Source organism: Bombina bombina, chromosome 5 (assembly GCF_027579735.1).
Source record: "Bombina bombina isolate aBomBom1 chromosome 5, aBomBom1.pri, whole genome shotgun sequence".
Lineage (NCBI taxonomy): Eukaryota > Metazoa > Chordata > Amphibia > Anura > Bombinatoridae > Bombina > Bombina bombina.
Window position 1 is genome coordinate 310,281,279 of NC_069503.1, and position 26,528 is coordinate 310,307,806.

Consider the following 26,528-nt stretch of genomic DNA (forward strand, 5'->3'; position numbering starts at 1 on the left):
ATCAAATAAGGAAACATACCAGCGACTCTCATACACTGCTTGCGCCTTCTAAAGGTAAGCCAGCGTGCAATAACCAACAGAGTTCTTTCTCAAAAAGAACACAGGGCAGGAATGAATATATACCACTGGTTTCCAATTTTGAAAAAATAGTTAAACACTGTCAGTTTAAGAACAGCAGTCCGTGGCAAGTCTAGCTTTATACAGATTAAAGCAACAAGAATGGCCGTTACACCTCAGCCTGACTGAGGGCTGAAAACCTGCCTGACATTTTAGCACAGCAAAACGACAAAGTTAGCCGCGAAATACCCTTTTGTATAGATATAACTGAAAGCTAACAACTTAACGAACCGGAAAACACCAAGCGGGAGGTGCCTGAATTGGTCCTAAAATTAATTCTGTGCAAGCCCCAGAAAAATGTCGGAGTCTAACAGACACCGCCCCACTAGAAGAACTGAAGTGGAAAGCGGGTCACGTGACTGCCGACAAGAAACTGCGCTGCCATTACGAACGTGCATTTCTTAACAGGGAAAGAAAACCGTACAGGGAGAGAATACCGTAATGGCGGCAAAACCGCAATGAGAGGTCCAAAAAATAAAATATAAATATAAAAACACCCTCCATTAAACACAATTGCAGCAGAACCTTGCCAGCTGTAGGGAAAGTTCAGGGAGGTATAAATAAATCTTATGAGCCATGAGAGTAACAAATAAAGGGATAAACAACCCACAATAAAATATAGGCGAAACACTTTAGAACCAGAATAAAAGTAAAAAAAAAAAAAAAACAGTCTCCATTCACACAGTAGTGCCTGCTCTCTGCCTAAAAATATCTCTATAAAAGATATGTATGTCCCAGAAAATGTTGCAGGTCTTTCAAAACTCATTAAAGGAACACTGAACCCAAATTGTGATTCAGATAGAGCATGCAATTTTAAGCAACTTTCTAATTTACTCCTATTATCACATTTTCTTCATTCTCTTGATATCTTTATTTGAAAAAGAAGGCATCTAAAATTTTTTTTTTTTTTTAGTTCAGTACTCTGGTGGATGAATTTATTCACCAATCAGCAAGAACAACCCAGGTTGTTCACCAAAAATGGGCTGGCATCTAAACATACATTCTTCCATTTCAAATAAAGATACCAAGAGAATGAAGAAAATTTGATAATAGAAGTAAATTAGAAAGTTGCTTAAAATGTTATGCTCTATCTGAATCACAAAATAAAATCTGGGTTCAGTGCCCCTTTAAAGGGACAGTCTAGTATAAATTAAACTTTCATTATTCAGATAGGACTTTTAATTTTAATCAACTTTCCAATTTACTTTCATCATCAAGATTGCTTTTTTCTCTTGGTATTCTTAGTTTAAACTAAACCTAGACAAGACGTGCCGAGAAAGAGCTCCGCTCATAAAGAGCTTATTTTAATTAATAATTCCTGGGGCACGAATATAAAAGTCATCGGAGACACAGAACTGAAAAGGGCAAACACTAGAGAGCCCTTAGAGAAGATTCCGGTCACAGAATTGGGGCATTAAAAGCCGTATCGACATTTTTTACGGCCCGCTGCAAGATAACGCCGGAGGGTCGGGGCTCCGCTCCGACGGATGTTCACAAGGCCTCGAACAAATATCAAAGGAATCAGGGCGACCTCTCTTGTCATTACCACATTTCCAGCTGACCAGACGCCTTGTAAATTATCAGACAACAGCACAGCTCACCCGGCATCACAAGAGAGAAGCGCTTCAAGCAGCATAACAGGGGAACTCAGCCCCGCAAAGACTCCAGGTGAGCGACACTCAATCCACGCTACATAAACTGGTACATTTAACAGTTAAGCTCACAGAGTGCTGAAACGATAATTTCGGGGATACTTTTCTGCCCTTCTCACGGAATAGTAGCATTATAGACTGCCAAATTGAAAGGCGGGAAAACGCGCCATCTTGCATCCATATTCCCCTACATAGATTGCTACATTGGGATCACAAAAAAACTAAGAGGGACCCCTCTCCACATACACCCACATTGATCAATTACAGAGTGGGATAAATTGACAGCAGCGCTTCAGATAGGACAGACCCACTACTAATGGCTGAGAAATTTAAAAAATAATAAACTAAGACTGCAGATTTCCTTTCCTTTTCGGCCCTTTGCGTTTATACCATCCAAGCTGCCTGCCCTGTTCTAGAGGGGTCTAACCTGAAAACAGGAAGATACAGGGGGCTAGAATCAAGGGGCTCAGTAGTCTAACGGAGGAATAGGAACTACAGGGTCCCACAAGACTTCTCAGAAATTCTATATAACTCTTATTCAACAAGACAAGAAGAGAAATGTAATGTGCCACACAAAATGGGGAAAGAAATGGCAGGATAAAGCACGATGAACAATCAATGCGACTAACAATATTTCTTACTAGCAAGCATGGACAGTTCTAATTAATGGTGTATCACTAAATAATCCCTAGATCCCGAGTATATTATTTAAGCCATATAATATCGACTGACTATCCTGAATTAGAACTTCAGTCATAAAGCAAACAACTTCTAAAGTTTAGGATATCTAAAACAAGTGGTAACAAGATGAAGAATAAAACACAGACAGTTAAGGAATACTTATCTAAATCTCAAGCAAAACAAAAAGCTTCAGATAAAAGCCTTATTTCTCAAAATTCCAGCCCTGCAAAAAACCCACAAACAGACCCCGATCAACTTAACTCATCGATAACCAACAAAGAACTCTTGACCCAGATAAAATCTCTATTTCAGGAGGAGTTAAAGTCTGCTATTTCAGAATTGAGGCTGGATATTAGAGAAATTGGAGGCCGCACGGCCGAACTAGAAGACAAACTAGATAACGTGGTTGAGGAAATTCCTCAATTACGTCACTCTATACAAGAAAACTCGACCTACATAACCAAATTAGAAGATCACATCGAAGATCTTGAAAATAGGTCACGCAGATCAAATATCCGCATCAGAAACCTTCCGGAAACATATAGGAACCTAGATGAAACAATAACGGACCTTTTCCATCAACTTGTTCCTGAAATCGAAGTAGGAATGTTACTTATGGATCGTGTGCACAGGGCACTAACGAAACCACAGCAATCCACCTCTAGGGATATTATAACTAAACTTCACTACTACCACGTTAAAGAACTCATCATGAAAGCCGCTAGGAATAGCCAGACTATCACATATGATGGACATAATATTCAAATCTACACTGATTTAGCCCCCATTACTCTCCGGAAAAGAAGAGATCTAAAACCCATAACTACAGCTCTCAACGCAGCTCACGTCAGATACAGATGGAACTTCCCATTCAAATTAGTCTTCTCGATTCAGAACATCATGTATAGCTGCACTACCAAAGAAGAAGGACTTACGCTGCTGAACAAACTCAAAATCCCATCTGAAGAATCCAGCCCACCACCGCCTAGCAAGACACCTAAGAAAAATTTTCACAGAGAATGGACGCCTGTCCGAGACTCGACAAAGAACAAGAAAAGAAAACCTGCACCAGAGGACCCCATAGAATCAGAATCCTCAATTGAAGAGGATGATCCGGATTGAAGGGAAGTAACAACACTGGTAATTGCATCTGTCATAGCTGCAAAGCTCCCAAAAACTCTTTGAAGAACTCTTGATTTAACAGTTTACCATGTTAAGTTCCAGAGACTAACTTTATACAGTTTCTAGCTATACTAGGAGCCCTCCGACTAGTTTCATTGGAGGTCTCTAATTTCTAAGAGTTGCACTTCTATTGCTGCATTAAAGTTTAATTTATGTGAATTGAGTAATTGAAATATATCTCGAGTTCCCTCCCCTATATCTCTTCCCTTCCCCTTTCCCCCCTTTCCCCCTCCCCCACTCCACTACCCCCTACCTTCATATTCCCATAAAATTATTTGCTAGGTATATCCTTCCTTTCTACAGTTAGAACTGCACATGCTTATTGTCCGCATTGATTGCATGCCATAATTCGTTCCCCTATTATATTCGTTTAAGTTTGAACCATTAACATCTACAGTTTTTTGTTTTTATTACATGTGTCTATCAAAATTGCTCTACACTACAGTTCAAGATCACTGCTGAGGCTCTCATTATTGTATGGTCTCTGTTTATGTATCTGTATTTATTCTCAGCTTGCTCTCATTATATATTTTTATCTCCCACTAAGATATATTGAAGGAATCACCGTAAGGTACGATGTCTTGCGACATTTTGATGAGGGTCCCGGCTCTTCAGGGGGTAGGAAAACACAACAGTTTAAGAGTACAAGGGTACACTACGATGTATATATAGTAACAGAAGGTAAGGAAACGCTAAAGATGTACTCACCACACTATTATGTCAATTAAAATAATATCACATAACGTCAGAGGACTAAACTCTGACATAAAACGCAGAAAGGCTATTAATGAATATAAATCCCTGAAAGCACAAATAGTGATGCTACAGGAAACACACTTCACCAGAGCATATACCCCCAAATATTGGGATAAAACATACCCTAAACAATATCATTCAATTAACCCAAACAAAAAATGTGGAGTTACGATCCTTCTCCACACCTCATTAAACTTTAAAGAAGAATCAGTCATTAGAGATAAAGAAGGTAGATTCTTAATTGTAAAAGGTCTCATACAAGACACCCCGGTACTATTAGTCAATGTGTACGCCCCTAACGAACATCAATCTGTATTTATATCCAAACTAAGTAAACAACTTACACTATGGAAAAGATATAAAACAATTATTGGGGGGGACTTCAATACCACTATGGATAACAATGTAGATAGATCACCAGTAGCCACCTCACAACAAACAACAAATAGAGCATCCCACAGAGTCCTAAAAGACTTCACCCTTGACCACAACCTGACAGACAGCTGGCGAACACTTAACAGTACAGCCAGAGATTACACATATTACTCCCCAGTTCATAAATCACACTCCAGAATTGACTACATTTTCATAAGTCAGATCATGGTGCCTTTACTAGTCAATACCTCAATATTAAATTGTACCTGGTCAGACCATGCTATGGTAGAAATCACACTTTCAGGCGTAATCAACCCGAATAGAACAAAAGCATGGACACTTAACTCTCATTTATTACAGGATAGTTTAATACTGAATTCGCTCCAACAGCAAATACAGGAATTTATTACACTAAATAGCGACACAATCTCAAATCCAATATATGAATGGGGGGCATTAAAAGCCTACGCTAGAGGGCTATTGATCACAGAGGCTAGCAAGCAACGTAAACTCAAAAACACCCAAATAGAGCAATTAAAGTCAGAAATTAACCTCTTAAGAGTCAAAAGTCTAGATAAACCCACTAAAGAGCTAACAAAACAATTAAAAACCAAAAACGATAAGCTAGATCAGCTCCTAAACAAAGATGCTATCAGGACAATTAAAATGATTGACACACAATACTATATTTACGGCAATAAACCCGATAGAATGTTGGCCAATAAACTAAAAGAAATCACTAGGATCACCACAGTACCTCAATTAAAACTACCAGACAATAAAATGACTAATGATCCCTTAGCAATAGCTAACACGTTTGCTGAATACTACCACAAACTATACAATCTCCCACATAACAGAGGAGATACAGACAAAACAATAGAATTAGATACATTTTTAGAAAACAGCTCCTTACCATCTATAACTGAGCAGGATAGGGAATCCCTAAATAAGCCAATCACAAATGAAGAAGTCAAATTAGGTATAAAAACTCTTAAGAATTCAAAGGCCCCAGGACCAGATGGATATTCGGGGATATTTTATAAATTATTACAACCAATTCTAATACCTCAACTAGTAAAAGTATTCAATTCGATACTACAAAACAAGGTAATCCCCCCAGAGATGCTAGCAGCCAGAATTGCAGTAATTCCAAAACCCGGTAAAAATAAGCAGCACTGCCAAAACTATAGACCTATATCATTAATAAACCAGGATATAAAACTATTCACTAAAATATTGGCAAACCGATTGAATCCTATACTTACTGATTTAATACACATAGACCAGGTGGGGTTTGTCTCTGGGAGAGAGGCACCGGACAACACCCGCAAAGTGATAGATTTGATCAATACTGCCTCTGTTGGGGGGGCGCCTTCTCTGTTTCTAGCTCTGGATGCAGAGAAGGCGTTCGACAGGGTTAATTGGCAATATATGTTCGCTGTCCTTAGGAAAATAGGGATTCGGGGTACATTTCTAGATGCGATTACTAACTTATACTCATCCCCAACAGCTTTCGTAAAACTATCGGGCTATCAGTCTAAGGCAATAAGCATTAAAAACGGTACTCGCCAAGGCTGCCCGCTCTCTCCCTTACTGTTCGCGCTCTGTATTGAGCCGCTGGCAATTAAAATAAGAGATGATCAAAATATAGCGGGCATAAACGATGGAGTAATAGAGCACAAACTGTCCCTATTCGCGGACGATATCATCCTGTCCCTAACCAAGCCAATGCTATCTCTTCCCCCTCTGTATCAAATACTACACCAATTTAGTAACCTCTCAGGCTACAAGATAAACGAAGACAAGTGTGAGGCCTTAAGTATTAAACTCCCACAACACACTAAAAAACTGCTGGAACTCAATTTTACATTTAAATGGGCTAAGAAATCCATCAGATACTTAGGCATTAATCTCCCAGCAAACATACACGCTCTTTATCACACTAATTATACACCAATGTTTAAACACATTAGGGATCTAATCAGTAAATGGGTTAAACTTAAAATCTCTCTATACGGCAGGATCATCTCCACTAAAATGACCCTATTACCCAAATTACTGTACCTGTTTAGAGCTCTACCCATCTCAGTTCCACTCTCTGAACTACACAAACTGCAAAGGGATTTACTGAGATTCATATGGCAAGGTAAAAAAGCACGAATCAATAAAAAAGTTATGTGTACAAATAGAAGCGAAGGGGGAGTAGGGGTACCCAACTTAATTTCATACTATCACGCTGCTAGGATGGCGCAGACTATACATTGGTTTAGAGAGAATAATAAGATACAATGGACTCGTCTTGAATCGAATCTCATTGAGACTGATTTCCTACCCAGATTACTCTGGCCCCCATATCTTACAAAACACAAGCAGAACGGCAAGTTTATTGCGATTGAACATACTATCCATATATGGAAATCCCTAAACGCCAAATACATACTCACTAGAGACAGATCAACACTAACCCCACTAGTAACACTTGATACTTCAGTCGATTTAACAGTACAACAGAAATGGTCCAATAAAGGACTCTATAGAATTGCAGACATACTTCTAGCAGATAAAATAATGACCTTTACACAATACCAAAATATGGACATAAATGACAAAAATATATGGTATCATTATTTACAATTGAGGTCTAGAGCAAATGAAATATTAGGTAATTCACAACCCCTCCCAAACACAACATTAGAAACACTATGCCTTACTGCCTCTCATATACCAGGAGTGATCTCATCCCTCTATTCCATTTTTAACTCCCCAGGAAATTCAGAGAAATCACCAACTATTACTAGATGGGAACAAGATATAGGTAAAAACTGGCCAATCAAAACATGGTATACAAACCTCTCAAACGGATTGTCCTTTACATCAAATGCCTTACTTAAAGAAAATTATATAAAGGTTGCGTTCAGGTGGTACCTCCACCCAACACGATCGCATGGTGCGAGAGATGCACTATCGCATTCTTGTTATAGAGGATGTGGGGAAAGAGGATCGTACATACATATGTGGTGGGAGTGCGAGCAAATTAAAAAAATATGGGACTACACCTCTAAACTACTTAGTGAAATTCTTCAAAAACAAATAACACTAACATTAGAACAGGCACTACTCCACTTCCCAATCCCTGGCATAACAAAGACACACCTTAAACTAGCCATGATGGTCTGCACGATAGTTAGACTTAGCATAGCTCAGTTCTGGAAATCCACCCCACCTGACTCATCCTTTATTTATAATAAATTAGAATATCATTATAATATGGCAAGTGCAGCAGCTGAATCCCTCAATGACAAAGAAAGATTTTTAGCAAGATGGGAACCCTTCATAATGCATCATGAGGCAAAAAGGAAGGCCAAACAGAATAACGCTTCTGCTTTAAATACTGAGACTTAATAGTTGAGCCGGGACCCTCGCTATGAACCACTGAGATGCACTGAGAGCCTCTACAGTGATTGTCACAAAAATACGACTGTTTATAATGTTCCAGATATATGTTAAGTATTCAGAAAAGTGCATCTACAAAGTTTGATTTTACTAATTGTATAACTGATGATGGAAACCGTTTTCATTTGAATCTGTAATTTAGAACACATTGAATATGTGAAGAAAATTGAGCGACACATGTATTTCACTTTATTTTATTTTATTTTGCTTTTATTGTTATAAGACATAAAAACTAATAAAAATAATTTCAACATAAACTAAACCTAGACAGACTTATATGCTAATTTCTAAGTCTTTGAGGGCTGCCTCTTATCACTTGCTTTTTAAATCTCTTTTCAACACAAAGAGACAGAGTACACGTGGGCCATATAGATAACACTGTGTTCAGGCACAGGGGGTTATTTAAGATCTAGCACAAAACAATGCTAAATTTAAGACAATAGATAATAAACAGTCACAGTCATGTGATCAGGGGGCTGGAAGAAGGTTCCTAGATACAAGGTAATCACAGAGGTAAAAAGTATATTAATATAACTGTGTTGGTTATGCAAAACTGGGGAATGGGTAAAAAAGGGATTATCTATCTTTTAAAACAATAACAATTTGATGGTAGACTGTCCCTTTAAATGCACAGTCTCCCATACCTAGAAGACAAAGGGCACTTACCTGCAGTCTGGGGGAAAAATAAAGATCAGAGCAAACCTACTCTGGCTTTCTATACTAGAGCAGCAAGGCCAACCTTACGATGTTCTTAACTGCTTTAAAGCCACCACTGCCCTACTGAAGAGACTAACGTGGAGTACGGCTTGACCCAATCTTGAGAGGAAAGGTCAGAGTAAACCTACTCTGGCTTTCAAAATAATAAAATCTTGATTGAAGTGAAATAAATCCAATCTTCTTCAGACACCAAAACTTCACCTCCTCCTTGCACCGAAGGCAAAGAAAATGACAGGGGTTATGGGAAGGGAAGCGATACTTAAAAGCAGTTTGACTGTGGTGCTCTTTGCCTCCTCCTCCTGGCCAGGAGTGGTATTCCCAACAGTAATTGATGAAGCTGTAGACTCACCATATTGTTTACACATACTATATATTTTAATAAAAAACAGAATTTATGTTTACCTGATAAATTACTTTCTCCAACGGTGTGTCCGGTCCACGGCGTCATCCTTACTTGTGGGATATTCTCTTCCCCAACAGGAAATGGCAAAGAGCCCAGCAAAGCTGGTCACATGATCCCTCCTAGGCTCCGCCTACCCCAGTCATTCGACCGACGTTAAGGAGGAATATTTGCATAGGAGAAACCATATGTTACCGTGGTGACTGTAGTTAAAGAAAATAAATTATCAGACCTGATTAAAAAAACCAGGGCGGGCCGTGGACCGGACACACCGTTGGAGAAAGTAATTTATCAGGTAAACATAAATTCTGTTTTCTCCAACATAGGTGTGTCCGGTCCACGGCGTCATCCTTACTTGTGGGAACCAATACCAAAGCTTTAGGACACGGATGAAGGGAGGGAGCAAATCAGGTCACCTAAATGGAAGGCACCACGGCTTGCAAAACCTTTCTCCCAAAAATAGCCTCAGAAGAAGCAAAAGTATCAAATTTGTAAAATTTAGAAAAAGTGTGCAGTGAAGACCAAGTCGCTGCCTTACATATCTGATCAACAGAAGCCTCGTTCTTGAAGGCCCATGTGGAAGCCACAGCCCTAGTGGAGTGAGCTGTGATTCTTTCAGGAGGCTGCCGTCCGGCAGTCTCATAAGCCAATCGGATAATGCTTTTAATCCAGAAGGAGAGAGAGGTAGAAGTTGCTTTTTGACCTCTCCGTTTACCAGAATAAACAACAAACAAAGACAAAGTTTGTCTGAAATCCTTAGTAGCTGCTAAGTAAAATTTGAGAGCACGAACTACATCCAAGTTGTGCAACAAACGTTCCTTCTTTGAAACTGGATTAGGACATAAAGAAGGCACAACTATCTCCTGGTTAATGTTTTTGTTAGAAACAACTTTTGGAAGAAAACCAGGTTTAGTACGCAAAACCACCTTATCTGCATGGAACACCAGATAAGGAGAAGAACACTGCAGAGCAGATAATTCTGAAACTCTTCTAGCAGAAGAAATTGCAACCAAAAACAAAACTTTCCAAGATAATAACATAATATCAACGGAATGTAAGGGTTCAAACGGAACCCCCTGAAGAACTGAAAGAACTAGGTTGAGACTCCAAGGAGGAGTCAAAATTTTGTAAACAGGCTTGATTCTAACCAGAGCCTGAACAAAGGCTAGAACATCTGGCACAGCTGCCAGCTTTTTGTGAAGTAACACAGACAAGGCAGAAATCTGTCCCATCAAGGAACTTGCAGATAATCCTTTTTCCAATCCTTCTCGAAGGAAGGATAGACTCTTAGGAATCTTAACCTTGTCCCAAGGGAATCCTGCAGATTCACACCAACAGATATACCAAATTATGTGGTAATTTTTCTGGTTACAGGCTTTCAGGCCTGAACAAGAGTATTAATAACAGAATCTGAGAACCCTCGCTTTGATAAGATCAAGCTTCCAATCTCCAAGCAGTCAGCTGGAGTGGGTCGAACGGACCTAGAACAAGAAGGTCTCTCAAAGGTAGCTTCCATGGTGGAGCCGATGACATATTCACCAGATCTGCATACCAAGTCCTGCGTGGCCACGCAGGAGCTATCAAAATCACCGACGCCCTCTCCTGATTGATCCTGGCTACCAGCCTGGGGATGAGAGGAAACGGCGGGAACACATAAGCTAGTTTGAAGGTCCAAGGTGCTACTAGTGCATCCACTAGAGCCGCCTTGGGATCCCTGGATCTGTACCCGTAGTAAGGAACTCTGAAGTTCTGACGAGAGGCCATCAGATCCATGTCTGGAATGCCCCACGGTTGAGTGACTTGGGCAAAGATTTCCGGATGGAGTTCCCACTCCCCCGGATGCAATGTCTGACGACTCAGAAAATCCGCTTCCCAATTTTCCACTCCTGGGATGTGGATAGCAGACAGGTGGCAGGAGTGAGACTCCGCCCATAGAATGATTTTGGTCACTTCTTCCATCGCTAGGGAACTCCTTGTTCCCCCCTGATGGTTGATGTATGAACTTGGCCCTCGCTAGCCGAGGCCAAGCTTTGAGAGCATTGAATATCGCTCTCAGTTCCAGAATATTTATCGGTAGAAGAGATTCTACCCGAGACCAAAGACCCTGAGCTTTCAGGGATCCCCAGACCGCGCCCCAGCCCATCAGACTGGCGTCGGTCGTGACAATGACCCACTCTGGTCTGCGGAAGGTCATCCCTTGTGACAGGTTGTCCAGGGACAGCCACCAACGGAATGAATCTCTGGTCCTCTGATTTACTTGTATCTTCGGAGACAAGTCTGAATAGTCCCCATTCCACTGACTGAGCATGAACAGTTGTAATGGTCTTAGATGAATGCGCACAAAAGGAACTATGTCCATTGCCGCTACCATCAAACCTATCACTTCCATGCACTGCGCTATGGAAGGAAGAGGAACGGAATGAAGTATCCGACAAGAGTCTAGAAGTTTTGTTTTTCTGGCTTCTGTCAGAAAAATCCTCATTTCTAAGGAGTCTATTATAGTTCCCAAGAAGGGAACCCTCGTTGACGGAGATAGAGAACTCTTTTCCACGTTCACTTTCCATCCGTGAGATCTGAGAAAGGCCAGGACAATGTCCGTGTGAGCCTTTACTTGAGGAAGGGACGACGCTCGAATCAGAATGTCGTCCAAGTAAGGTACTACAGCAATGCCCCTTGGTCTTAGCACCGCCAGAAGGGACCCTAGTACCTATGAGAAAATCCTAGGAGCAGTGGCTAATCCGAAAGAAAATGCCACGAACTGGAAATGCTTGTCCAGGAATGCAAACCTTAGGAACCGATGATGTTCCTTGTGGATAGGAATATGTAGATACGCATCCTTGAAATCCACCTTGGTCATGAATTGACCTTCCTGGATGGAAGGAAGAAGTGTTCGAATGGTTTCCATCTTGAACGATGGAACCTTGAGAAACTTGTTCAAGATCTTGAGATCTAAGATTGGTCTGAACGTTCCCTCTTTTTTGGGAACTATGAACAGATTGGAGTAGAACCCCATCCCTTGTTCTCCTAATGGAACAGGATGAATCACTCCCATTTTTAGCAGGTCTTCTACCCAATGTAAGAATGCCTGTCTTCTTATGTGGTCTGAAGACAACTGAGACCTGTGGAACCTCCCCCTTGGAGGAAGCCCCTTGAACTCCAGAGAATAACCTTGGGAGACTATTTCTAGCGCCCAAGGATCCAGAACATCTCTTGCCTGAGCGAAGAGAGAGAGTCTGCCCCCCACCAGATCCGGTCCCGGATCGGGGGCCCGCATTTCATGCTGTCTTGGTAGCAGTGGCAGGTTTCCTGGCCTGCTTTCCTTTGTTCCAGCCTTGCATAGGTCTCCAGGCTGGATTGGCTTGAGAAGTATTACCTTCCTGCTTAGAGGACGTAGCCCTTGGGGCTGATCCGTTTCTGCGAAAGGGACGAAACTTAGGTTTATTTTTGGTCTTGAAAAGACCTATCCTGAGGAAGGGCGTGGCCCTTGCCCCCAGTGATATCAGAGATAATCTCTTTCAAGTCAGGGCCAAAGAGTGTTTTCCCCTTGAAAGGAATGTCAAGCAATTTGTTCTTGGAAGACGCATCCGCTGCCCAAGATTTTAACCAAAGCGCTCTGCGCCGCAATAGCAAACCCAGAATTTTTTCGCCGCTAACCTAGCCAATTGCAAGGTGGCGTCTAGGGAGAAAGAATTAGCCAATTTAAGAGCACGAATTCTGTCCATAATCTCCTCATAAGAAGAAGAATTACTAATAATCGCCTTTCCTAGCTCATCAAACTAGAAACACGCGGCTGCAGTGACAGGGACAATGCATGCAATTGGTTGTAGAAGGGAACCTTGCTGAACAAACATCTTTAGCAGACCTTCTAATTTTTTATCCATAGGATCTTGGAAAGCACAACTATCTTCTATGGGTATAGTGGCGCGCTTGTGTAGAGTAGAAACCGCCCCCTCGACCTTGGGGACTGTCTGCCATCAGTCCTTTCTGGGGTCGACTATAGGAAAACAATTTTATAAATATGGGGGGAGGTACTAAAGGTATACCGGGCCTGTCCCATTCTTTACTAACAATGTACGCCACCCGCTTGGATATAGGAAAAGCTTCGGGGGGCCCCGGGGCCTCTAAGAACTTTTCCATTTTACATAGTGGTTCTGGAATGACCAGATAATCACAATCATCCAAATTGGATAACACCTCCTTAAGCAGAGCGCGGAGATGTTCCAACTTAAATTTAAAAGAAATCACATCAGGTTCAGCTTGTTGAGAAATGTTTCCTGAATCTGAAATTTCTCCCTCAGACAAAACCTCCCTGGCCCCCTCAGACTGGTGTAGGGGCCCTTCAGAAACCATATCATCAGCGTTCTCATGCTCTACAGAATTTTCTAAAACAGAGCAGTCGCGCTTTCGCTGATAAGTGGGCATATTGGCTAAAATGTTTTTGATAGAATTATCCATTACAGCCGTTAAATGTTGCATAGTAAGGAGTATTGGCGCACTAGATGTACTAGGGGCCTCCTGTATGGGCAAGACTGGTGTAGACGAAGGAGGGGATGATGCAGTACCATGCTTACTCCCCTCACTTGAGGAATCATCTTGGGCATCATTTTTACTAAATTTTTTTATGACATAAAATACATATAGTTAAATGAGAAGGAACCTTGGTTTCCCCACAGTCAGAACACAATCTATCTGGTAGTTCAGACATGTTAAACAGGCATAAACTTGATAACAAAGCACAAAAAACGTTTTAAAATAAAACCGTTACTGTCACTTTAAATTTTAAACTAAACACACTTTATTACTGCAATTGCGAAAAAGTATGAAGGAATTGTTCAAAATTCACCAAAATTTCACCACAGTGTCTTAAAGCCTTAAAAGTATTGCACACCAAATTTGGAAGCTTTAACCCTTAAAATAACGGAACCGGAGCCGTTTTTATATTTAACCCCTTTACAGTCCCTGGAATCTGCTTTGCTGAGACCCAACCAAGCCCAAAGGGGAATACGATACCAAATGATGCCTTCAGAAAGACTTTTCTATGTATCAGAGCTCCACACACATGCAGCTGCATGCCATGCTGTCCTCAAAAACAAGTGCGCCATACCGGCGCGAAAATGAGGCTCTGACTATGATTAGGGAAAGCCCCTAAAGAATAAGGTGTCTAAAACAGTGCCTGCCGATATAATCATATCAAAATACCCAGAATAAATGATTCCTCAAGGCTAAATATGTGTTAATAATGAATCGATTTAGCCCAGAAAAAGTCTACAGTCTTAATAAGCCCTTGTGAAGCCCTTATTTACTATCTTAATAAACATGGCTTACCGGATCCCATAGGGAAAATGACAGCTTCCAGCATTACATCGTCTTGTTAGAATGTGTCATACCTCAAGCAGTAAGAGACTGCACACTGTTCCCCCAACTGAAGTTAATTGCTCTCAACAGTCCTGTGTGGAACAGCCATGGATTTTAGTTACGGTGCTAAAATCATTTTCCTCATACAAACAGAAATCTTCATCTCTTTTCTGTTTCTGAGTAAATAGTACATACCAGCACTATTTTAAAATAACAAACTCTTGATTGAATAATAAAAAACTACAGTTAAACACTAAAAAACTCTAAGCCATCTCCGTGGAGATGTTGCCTGTACAACGGCAAAGAGAATGACTGGGGTAGGCGGAGCCTAGGAGGGATCATGTGACCAGCTTTGCTGGGCTCTTTGCCATTTCCTGTTGGGGAAGAGAATATCCCACAAGTAAGGATGACGCCGTGGACCGGACACACCTATGTTGGAGAAAATATACTATTTCTATTGAATGATATCCCACATGTGATGAGTCATGGACTGATCATTTAGCCTGCATTGTTACTTTTCTGCCAAAGGCTGTATCAGCTGAGGCATAAACATGAAAACACATACATATACACACTCTATCTGAATCATGAACCATAAAATTTTTACTTTACGTCAATATTGTTAAATGTACTTACTGATCATCTGATTTTTTGGATAAATCCTCTTTAACTTTTGTTTTTTTCCTGGACTGCCGACTTAATTTGTCCACCGGATCCTGTAAGCTCTAAAATAAAAAATGTACAGCACTGTAATTGTACACTACCCTTACTAAAGTCCTATGATAGAAATATATTGGAAATATACATTATACTAATAATTCAACACTGTAAGTGTAGTATCTGATTTAAAATGTCATAATTCTCATATGGCATGATTTCTATGAACAGAGATGTTTACTTACAAGCCAGTAGTAAGGGGATGAATATACATACTAAGCTATCTAATGTGGCAGACATTTTCTTGAACTAAAAAATAAATAAAAAATAAATAAAAAACATACCTATTAAAATTATTGTAGAAATTATACTGAGAAAAAAAATACAGAATTATGGACGTAGAAGCTAAAAAAAGAAAGGTTTTGAAGGATGTTATTAAAATTGTCAAAGCTGTATTTTTACTCCTTTAGGGGGAAAATGTCTGTTGCGTGTGAGTGTTTAGTGGGGTTGAGGTCACGACTCTAAACAGGATACTCAAGTTCCCCCACACCAAACTTGCAAAAACTTTCTTCATGGACTTCACTTTGTGCACAGGGACACGGTCAGGCTGGAGCAGGAAAGAGCTTTCCACAAATAACGATCACAAAGCTGGAAGCACCCAATTGTCTGAAATGTGTTTGTATCCTGTAGCATTAAGATGGCCTTCAATGGAAATAAGGGGTCTAGCCCAAACCCTTAAAAACAGCCCCAGATCATTATCCCTTCTCCACCAAATTTATAGAATGCACTATGTGTTCCAGTAGGTATCGTTGGTCTGGCATCCACCACACCCAGATTCTTCTATCAGTGCTTTACACCACTCCAGCTGATGATTTGCATTATACAAGCTGATGTAAGGCTTGGCCCATTTTATGAAGCTCCCGGTACACAGTTCTTGTGCTGATGTTGCCTACAGAAGCAGGTTTAGAACCCTGTACTGAGCGATGCAACAGAGGATTAGTAATTTTTACACACACACTCAGAGTTTTTGTGGTCTATCACTTTGTGGCTGGGCTTTAGTTGCTCCTAGATGCTTCCGCTTAACAATATTAGAATTGAAATTTGACTGTGTCAGATCTAGTAGGACAGAAATTTTACAAATGGACATTTGGTAAAAAAGGTATCCTATTCTACTGCCAATGCTGGTCTAATGGAGAGTTCAGGACATGTGCTGGATTTTATGCACAAGTTAGCTATGGGTGTTGTTCAAATACCTGAACTCCATATTTAGTAGGGGTGTCCACATACTTTTGGCTATATAGTGTATATACCTTGAAACATTGTTTGTCTAAAACACTGGAGTTACTTAGGAGACTGGACTAATTACTGGATCTCTAGTTTTATTCTTGTATTGTAATATTGTTTACACATACTATATATTTTAATAAAAATATACTATTTCTATTGAATGATATCCCAAATGTGGTGAGTCGTGGACTGATCATTTAGCCTGCATTGTTACTGTTCTGCCAAAGATTGTATCAGCTGAGGCATAAACATGAAAATGCTTAAATTTAGAAAGAAAATGTATGTAATGAGCAGAGAGCATCTTTATAACTCTGATTAATAGAGTGATAAGGGAGTGCTGGTAGATATGGTGGAGCGAAGCTCTGGAATGTAGGGGTGTTTTGCCTCCCCTGGTAAACAGTAAATATATACAAAGTGATTTTTGGACTCTCACCATCATATGAAAGAAACAGACTGCATATCACATATGGAAGCAAACGTCATAATTTATTTTTAAGGAAAAACAACAACATGTTTATGCTGTTTTTCTTTCTACTGATATAAGAAGCTTTGGTTCAAACTGGTTCATTTTCTTTGGAATATTTAATGGTTAACGAAATGCTAAAAGATAATGTAAATCACACTAACAAAGGCAAAGACAAGCATTACTTATTTCTATAATACAGACATAAAGAGAAGAAAAATGTAACCCTGACATGACCTCTGCTCAGCCACACACATGAACACAGTAATTAAAGCTGTGCTTCCTGGTATTATTAAATAATGCAGATGAGCATTCCAACATGTCACAAGTAAAATCATCCTCACAAAGAAAGTATCACAGCACCTTTAGGCACTTTATTGTTGCTTACAGAATAATCACAAGTGTATAAGGGAGAAGACATATATGCCTTAGCAGATAATAGTTAATATATTTCCATCTTGGGTTGCTGTGACTTGATCCAAGACTGAGAGCGTCTGTAATTGGGTGGGACTATCTACTGCTCCAATGAGAGGCGACGTTTACTATATTGAGCATGCCATGGTTTGTTTTTTTCGATTGTGCATATAATGTAATATCCAAAGCAAATCCCCATGTTTTTTTTTTACTTTATATTTAAAAGATCAGTTGGGTGGTACTGCCACATACAATTCATTCTCTTTCAAATGAAGGGTCTTGGAATTTTGTAGCTGCTAAGGGAACTGAGATCAAGAGGTTTGAACATTTTCCCTCATCCAGCTCCCTTGCAGTTACCAGAATATTCATGTTCAGCCCCATTTGTGACATCACCACGTGTGTATATGGTGACGTTCCCAGCACTCCCATGAAGCCTGGGACTTCCGCCCACTAGGCCACCAACAATCCCCGGCCTGTAGTGAGAAGGGCTCGTCATGTGCCTACAGTTTGTGATGCGCATGACGAGAACACACTGTTAAGCGCATCAAAAGGTACTATGTATACAAAATGATTAAAAATTATATAAAATTACCCTTAGGTAGCAGTTTTATGACATGTAAATATTGCCTAGAATGACATAAGATGTTGTTTACACTTAGTTGCATCCCTTTTCCTAACTGTACCATTTTAAAGCTGCAAATGTTCCAAAATCCAAACCTTTTCCGGTCTCTGTGAAAAAGCATTCTAAAAGAAGCTGCACCCAGGTGTTAAATCGCCATAGAAAATGCTAACATGTTATTAAGCTGGTGTTTTTGAGAGTGTGCTTCTCTCATACTTCCCAACATTTCAAAATTCAAAAGAGGGACACCTCCCCGCCCCCCGCCAAAAATTTTGAAATATGGTGGGCAGGGCTTAAAAAAATCAGAAGACCAAAGTAATATAAATAAAATTCTAAATAAAGTCATTTATTTTAATATACTTAGGCAGCAAATCAAACACAAGCTCAAACCACTGGTATGGCTATGTGAGCTATGTATTTAATTAGCCTTTGCAAAGACATTGCTAAATATTTTTCTCTTAATTGGACATTTAATAATAAATTCTTTAAAACTGCTCTCTGCATTCCCCATTAATATTCTAGATTCTGGCCTTTAAAACCCTTTAAGGACACAGCTTTCAGTTTGCTCAATTGTTTTATGACGGAAAAATTCCGTCATATGTCCTTAAGAGGTTAAAGTCAGCAAAAATGCACAGTAGCACACTACATAGCATACACTTACACATGCAGATACTCACACACTAAATAGCATACACTTATAAATGCAGATACACACACACACTACATAGCATACACTTACACATGCAGATACACATACACTACATATCATACACTTATACATGCAGATACACACTACATAGCATACACTTATACATGCAGATACACACTACATAGCATACACTTATACATGCAGATACACACACTACATAGCATACACTTATACATGCAGATACACACACACTACATAGCATACACTTATACATGCAGATACACACACTACATAGCATACACTTACACATGCAGATACACACACACTACATAGCATACACTTATACAGGCAGATACACAGACACTACATAGTATACACTTATACATGCAGATACACACACACTACATAGTATACACTTATACATGCAGATACACACACACTACATAGCATACACTTATACATGCAGATACACACACACATTACATAGCATACACTTATATATGCAACATACACTTACACATGCAGATACACACACACACATTACATAGCATACACTTATACATGCAGCATACACTTATACATGCAGATACACAGCCACTACATAGTATACACATACATGCAGACACACACACACTACATAGCATACACTTATACATGCAGATACATACTTATACATGCAGATACACACACTACATAGCTTACATTTATACATGCAGACACACATACACCCACTACATAGCATAAACTTATACATACAGATACACACAGTTATGTATACAGATAGACACACACACTACATCACATATGGGTATCTGTAATTCATTGTATGGGGTCTTGGGGTTGGCAAGCACATTAGCTGGCAGTCTGCAGCTGCCACTGTTCGTTACCCTGGTATTAGCATTGCTCATTGGATAAAACTGAAGGCATGTTACTATTATCATCAGGAGTTAGACATCATCACTACCAGAGGTAGGTTAGAGAGGTCACCATTACCCGTGGTCAGAGTGTATACAGCCTTCTTACTCCTGCTTAACCCACACACCATTCCTTTTCAACAGGGAATCTAACAGGTATATAACCATTTGAGAGCAAAGCCAACTGCTTCTGAGTATGGGCCCAATAGAATTTAAAAAATAAATAAAAATAAAAATATTTTTTTTAATACCTGGGGCAAATCGGGACAGATGGCTAGCAACCAGGGACAGGGGGATAGACCCCTAAAATCGGGACTGTCCCACGACAATTGGGACAGTTGGGGGGTATGTTCTCTTTCTATATATGCGTATATATATATATATATATATATATATATATTATATACATACATATACATTCACACACACACACACACATATATACATGTTTTTATATATATATATATATATATATATATATATATATATATACATATATATATATATATATATATATATATATATATATATATATATATATATATATATATATACACACACACACAGGTACAAATCCCCAAATCTGCAATTCCTAGTCCAAATTTATTCAGAAATCAAAACTTTTTTGCTTGTAAGTCACAATCTTCTCTGCTTGGGTCTTTGTTTTTTTTGTGTGTTCTAAAATGCAAGTAATAATCTATATTTATTTTTAAACAGCAACTATTACCTTTCTCATTACAGTACTGTACTATCTTGCTGATGGTACTATGTGTACAAAAAATGATATAAAATTACCTTTAGGTTGCATGTATAAGCAGTATTGTGACATGTAAATATTTCCTAAATGACATAAGATGTTTACATTTCGTTCCATCACCTGTCCCATTTTAAAGCTGCACATATTCCAAAATCCAAACAGCTTGGATAACATAATTTATGCTTACCTGATAAATTTATTTCTCTTGTAGTGTATCCAGTCCACGGATCATCCATTACTTATGGGATATATTCTCCTTCCCAACAGGAAGCTGCAAGAGTCCACCCACAGCAAAGCTGCTATATAGCTCCTCCCCTAACTGCCATTACCAGTCATTCGACCGAAAACATGCAGAGAAAGGAAAACCATAGGGTGCAGTGGTGACTGTAGTTTAATGGAAAAATTACCTGCCTTAAAGTGACAGGGCGGGCCGTGGACTGGATACACTACAAGAGAAATAAATTTATCAGGTAAGCATAAATTATTTTTTCTCTTGTTAAGTGTATCCAGTCCACGGATCATCCATTACTTATGGGATACCAATACCAAAGCTAAAGTACACGGATGATGGGAGGGACAAGGCAGGTACTTAAACGGAAGTTACCACTGCCTGTAAAAAACCCTTTCTCCCAAAAATAGCCTCCGAAGAAGCAAGGTATCAAATTTGTTAAATTTGAAAAAGTATGAAACGCAGACCAAGACTCCGTCTTGTAATCTGTTCAACAGAAGCCACATTTAAAAAAGGCCCAAGTGAAAACCACAGCTCTAGTAGAATGAGCTGTAATCCCTTCAGGAGGCTGCTGTCCAGCAGTCTCATAAGCTAAATGAATTATGCTTTTTAACCAAAAAGACAGAGAGGTTGCTGAAGTCCTTTGACCTCTCCTCTGTCCAGAATAGACAACAAACAAGGTGAATGTTTGATGAAAATCTGTAGTAGCTTGTAAGTAAAACTTTAAAACACGAACCACGTCCAAATTGTGTAATAGACGTTCCTTCTTTGAAGAAGGATTAGGATACAAGAATGGAACAACAATCTCTTGAGTGATATTCTTGTTAGATACCACCTTAGGTAAAAACCCAGGTTGGTACACAGGACTACCTTATCCGTACGGAGAACCAGATAAGGAGAATCACATTGCAACGCAGATAACTCGGAGACTCTATGAGCCGAGGAAATAGCTACCAAAAAGGAACTTTCCAAGATAGAAGTTTGATATCTATGGAATGAAAAGGTTCAAATGGAACTCCTTGAAGAACCTTAAGAACCAGCTTTAAGCTCCATGGCGGAGCAACATTTTTAACCACAGGCTTGGTTCTAACCAAAGCCTGACCAAATGCCTGAACGTCTAGAATACCTGCCAGACGCTTGTGCAAAAGAATAGACAGAGTAGAAATCTGTCCTTTTAAAGAACTAGCTGACAACCCTTTTCTCAAAATCATCTTGGAGAAAAGATAATATCCTGGGAATCCAGACTTTACTCCATGAGTAACCCTTGGATTCATAACAATAAGATATTTACACCATATCTTATGTTAAATTTTCCTAGAGACAGGCTTTTATGCCTGTATTAAGGTATCAATTACTGACTCGGAGAAGCCATGCTTTGATAACATCAAGCGTTCTGTCTCCAGGCAGTCCATCTCAGATTAGTTATATTTAGATGGTTGAAAAGACCCTGAGGTAGAGGGTCCTGTCTCAGAAGCAGAGACCGTGGTGGAAAGGATGACATGTCCACCAGATCTGCATACCAGGTCCTGCGTGGCCACGCAGGCGCTGTCAAAAGCACCAAAGCACTCTCCTGCTTGATCTTGTGCAAACCCCTCCGGAGGGAATTCCCACTCCCCCGGATGAAAAGTCTGACGACTTAGAAAATCTGCCTCCCAGTTCTCAACACCTGGGATAGGGATAGCTTTTAGACAAGAGTGAGTCTCTGTCCAGTGAATTATTTTAAGACTTCTAGCATTGCTAGGGAACTTCTGTTCCCCCTTGATGGTTGATGTAAGCCACAGTCGTGATATTGTCCGACTGAAATATGATGTACCTCAGAGTTGCTAACTGAGGCCAAGTCTGAAAAGCATGGAATATCGCTCCCAGTTCCAGAATATTCATTAGAAGGAGGGTCTCCTCCTGAGTCCACTATCCCTGAGCCTTCAGGGAGTTCCAGACTGTATCCCAACCTAAAAGGCTGGCATCTGTTGTAACAATTGTCCCATCTGACCTGCGGAAGGTCATACCCTTGGACAGATGGACCCGAGATAGTCACCAGAGAAGAGAATCTCTGGTTTCTTGGTCCGGATTTAACAGGAGAACAAATCTGTGTAATCCCCGTTCCTCTGGCTGAGCATGCATAGTTGCAGTGGTCTGAAATGTAGGCGTGCAAACGGTACTATGTCCCTTGCCGCTACCATTAAGCCGATTACATTCATGTACTGAGCCACCAAAGGGCGCGGATGGAATGAAGAACACGGCAGAAATTTAGAAACTTTGACAACCTGGACTCCGTCAGGTAAATTTTAATTTCTACAAAATCTATCAGAATCCCTAGGAGGGAAACCCTTGATATTGGGGATAGAGAACTCTTTCCTTGTTCACTTTCCACCCATGCGATCTCAGAAATGCCAGTACTACGTCCGTATGAGACTTGGCAACTTGGATGTTTGACGCCTGTATCAGGATGTCGTCTAAATAAGGGGCCACTTCTATGCCCCGCGGCCTAAGGACCGCCAAAGTGACTCCAGAACCTCCATAAAGATTCTAGGGGCTGTAGTTAACCCAAAAGGAAAGAGCTACAAACTGGTAATGCCTGTCTAGAAAGGCAAACCTGAAAAACCGATGGTGATCTTTATGCATCGTAATGTGAGGATAAGCATCCTTCAAATCCATTGTAGTCCTCTATTGACTCTCCTGGATCATAGTTAAGATGGTACGAATAGTTTCCATCTTAAATGATAGAATTCTAAAGAATTTGTTTAAGATCTTTTAGATCCAAAATAGGTCTGAAGGTTTCCTTTCCTTGGGAACCACAAACCGATTTGAGGAAAACTGTGTCCCTGTTCCTCTATTGGAACTGAATGGGTCACGTACACAATGCAAGAATGTCTCTTTCTTTATCTGGTTTGCAGATAAATGTGAAAGGAAAACTCCCCTTTTTTGGGGGGGAAAGCTTTGAAATCCAGAAGATATCTCTGGGGTATAATTTCCAATGCCCAGGGATCCTGGGCATCTCTTGCCCACGCCTGGGCGAAGAATGAAGTCTGCCCCCTATAGGATCCGTTACCAGATAGGGGTCCGTTCCTCATGCTGTTTTAGAGGCAGCAGCAGGCTCCTTGACCTGCTTATCTTTGTTCCAGGTCCGGTTGTCTCCAGACCGCCTTGGACTGAGCAAAAGTTCCCTCTTATTTTGCCTTAGAGGAAGTTGATGCCACACCTGCCTTGAATTTTCGAAAGGCACGAAAATTAGGCCTTTTTTGTCCCTTGATTTGGACCTGTCCTGAGGAAGGGCATGATCTTTTCCTCCAGTGATATAAGCAATAATCTCCTTCAAACTAGGCCTGAATAGGGTCTGCCCCTTGAAGGGAAGTTAAGTAGCTTATTTATTAAAGTCACGACAGCTGACCATGATATAAGCCATAGCGTTCTGCGCGCCAGTATAGTAAAAAACAGAATTCTTAGCCGTTAGTCTAGTCAAAGGAACAAAGGCATCAGAAAACAAAGGAATTGGCTAGCTTAAGTGCTCTAAGCTTGTCAAATATATTCATCCAATGGAGCCTGTAAAGCCTCATCAAGAGACTCAAACCAGAACGCCGCAGCAGCAGTGACAGGAGCAATGCGTGCAAGGGGCTGCAGGATAAAACCTTGTTGAATAAACATTTTTTATCCATTGGATCTAAAAAAGCACAACAGTCCTCGCCAGAGGTAGTGGTACGCTTAGCTAGAGTAGAAACTCTTCTCTCCACCTTAGGAACTGTCTGCCATAAGTCCCGTGTGGTGGCAACTATTAGAAAACATTCTTCTAAAAAATAGGAGGGGAAGAGAACGGCACACCTGGTCTATCCCATTCCTTATGAAAAATTTTAGTAAACCTCTTTAGGTATTGGAAAAACATAAGTACACACTGGCACTGCATATTATTTATCCAGTCTACACAATTTCTCTGGCACTGCGATTGTACACATTCATTCAGAGCAGCTAAAGCTTCCCTGAGCAACAAGTGGAGGTTCTCAAGCATAAATTTTAAATGTAGAAATATCAGAATCAGGTTAAATCATCTTCCCTGAGTCACAAATATCACCCACAGACTAAGCATATTGTGAGGTAGTATCAGACATGGTTCTTAAAGCGTCTGTATGCTCTGTATCTACCCCCAGAGCTGTTTTGCTTTCCTTTAATTTCAGGTAGTCTGACTAATACTGCTGCCAGTGTATTATACACAACCTTTGCCATGTCTTGTAAAATAAACGCTATGGGCGCCATTGATATACTTGGCGCCATTTGAGCGTGAGTCCCTGGAGCGGGAGTCAAAGGGTCTGACACGTGGGGAGAGTTAGTCGGCATAACTTCCCCCTCGACAGAATCCTCTGGTAAAATAAACGCTATGGTGTGCCCTTGATGTACTTGGCGCCATTTGAGCGTGAGTCCCTAAAGCGGGAGTCAAAGGGTCTGACACGTGGGGAGAGTTAGTCGGCATAACTTCCCCCTCGACAGAATCCTCTGGTGATAATGTTTTTAAATACAAAAAATGATCTTTATTGTTTAACATGAAATCAGTACATCTGGTACACATTCTAAAATGGGGTTCCACCATGGCTTTAAACATAATAAACACAGAGCCTCCTCTATGTTAGACATGTTAGAACTAATAAAGAGACTAGTAAGCTTGGAAAACACTTTAAATCAAGTTAACAAGCAAATATAACAAACGTTACTGTGCCTTTAAGAGAAACAAATTTTGTCAAAATTTGAAAAACAGTGAAAAAAGGCAGTAAATCAAACGAAATTTTTACAGTACATATAATAAGTTAACAGAGCATTGCACCCACTTGCAAATGGATGATTAACCCCTTAATGCAAAAAACAGATAAAAAAAAAAAAAAAAACGACATTTTTTTAAACAGACACAACAAAACTGCCACCGCTGAGCTGTGGATTACCTTCCCTATAACTGTTTCTATGCAAAATTTAAGCCAGCCATGTGGAAAAATTAGGCCCCAATAAGTTTTATCACCAAACATATGTTAAAAAAACGATTAAACATGCCAGCAAACGTTTTAAAACACATTCTTATAAGAGTATGTATGTCTATTAATAAGCCTGATCCAGTCGCTATCACTGCATTTAAGGCTTTACTTACATTACTTCGGTATCAGCAGTATTTTCTTAGTCAATTCCATTCCTTAGAAAAATATATTACTGCACATACCTTAGCATATATCTCTATCAATCAGCCTGGTACCAGTCGCTTTCACTGCATTTAAAGGCTGTACTTACATTACTTCGGTATCAGCAGTATTTTCTTAGTCAATTCCATTCCTTAGAAAAATATTTTACTGCACATACCTTATTTGCAGGAAAACCTGCACGCCATTCCCCCTCTGAAGTACCTTACTCCTCAGAATGTGTGAGAACAGCAACTGGATCTTAGTTACGTCTGCTAAGATCATAGAAAAAACGCAGGCAGATTCTTCTTCCAAATACTGCCTGAGATAAACAGCACACTCCGGTGCCATTTAAAAATAACAAACTTTTGATTGAAGAAATAAACTAAGTATAAAAAACCACAGACTCTCACGACCTCCTATCTATGTTGAGACTTGCAAGAGAATGACTGGTAATGGCAGTTAGGGGAGGAGCTATATAGCAGCTTTGCTGTGGGTGGACTCTTGCAGCTTCCTGTTGGGAAGGAGAATATATCCCATAAGTAATGGATGATCCGTGGACTGGATACACTTAACAAGAGAAAAAGGGTTTTCTACCTGTATATTTAACATTGCACTAGTAACTTTTCTCCCCGATCAGTAGAGTGTATAAGGTATTATATACCATATAAAATCATATTTACAATTGTCTATATTAAAGT

At 40.0% G+C, this 26,528-nt stretch overlaps 1 protein-coding gene across 1 annotated transcript in view; it reads right to left on the bottom strand.

The window, feature by feature from the left end:
• ICA1 (islet cell autoantigen 1) overlaps window positions 1-26,528 on the bottom strand; it is a 469,392-nt gene that overhangs the window by 92,011 nt on the left and 350,853 nt on the right. Inside the window, 1 exon segment of the mRNA XM_053714096.1 lies at window positions 15,328-15,416. Within this exon segment, the coding sequence (XP_053570071.1) occupies window positions 15,328-15,416 (89 nt within the window).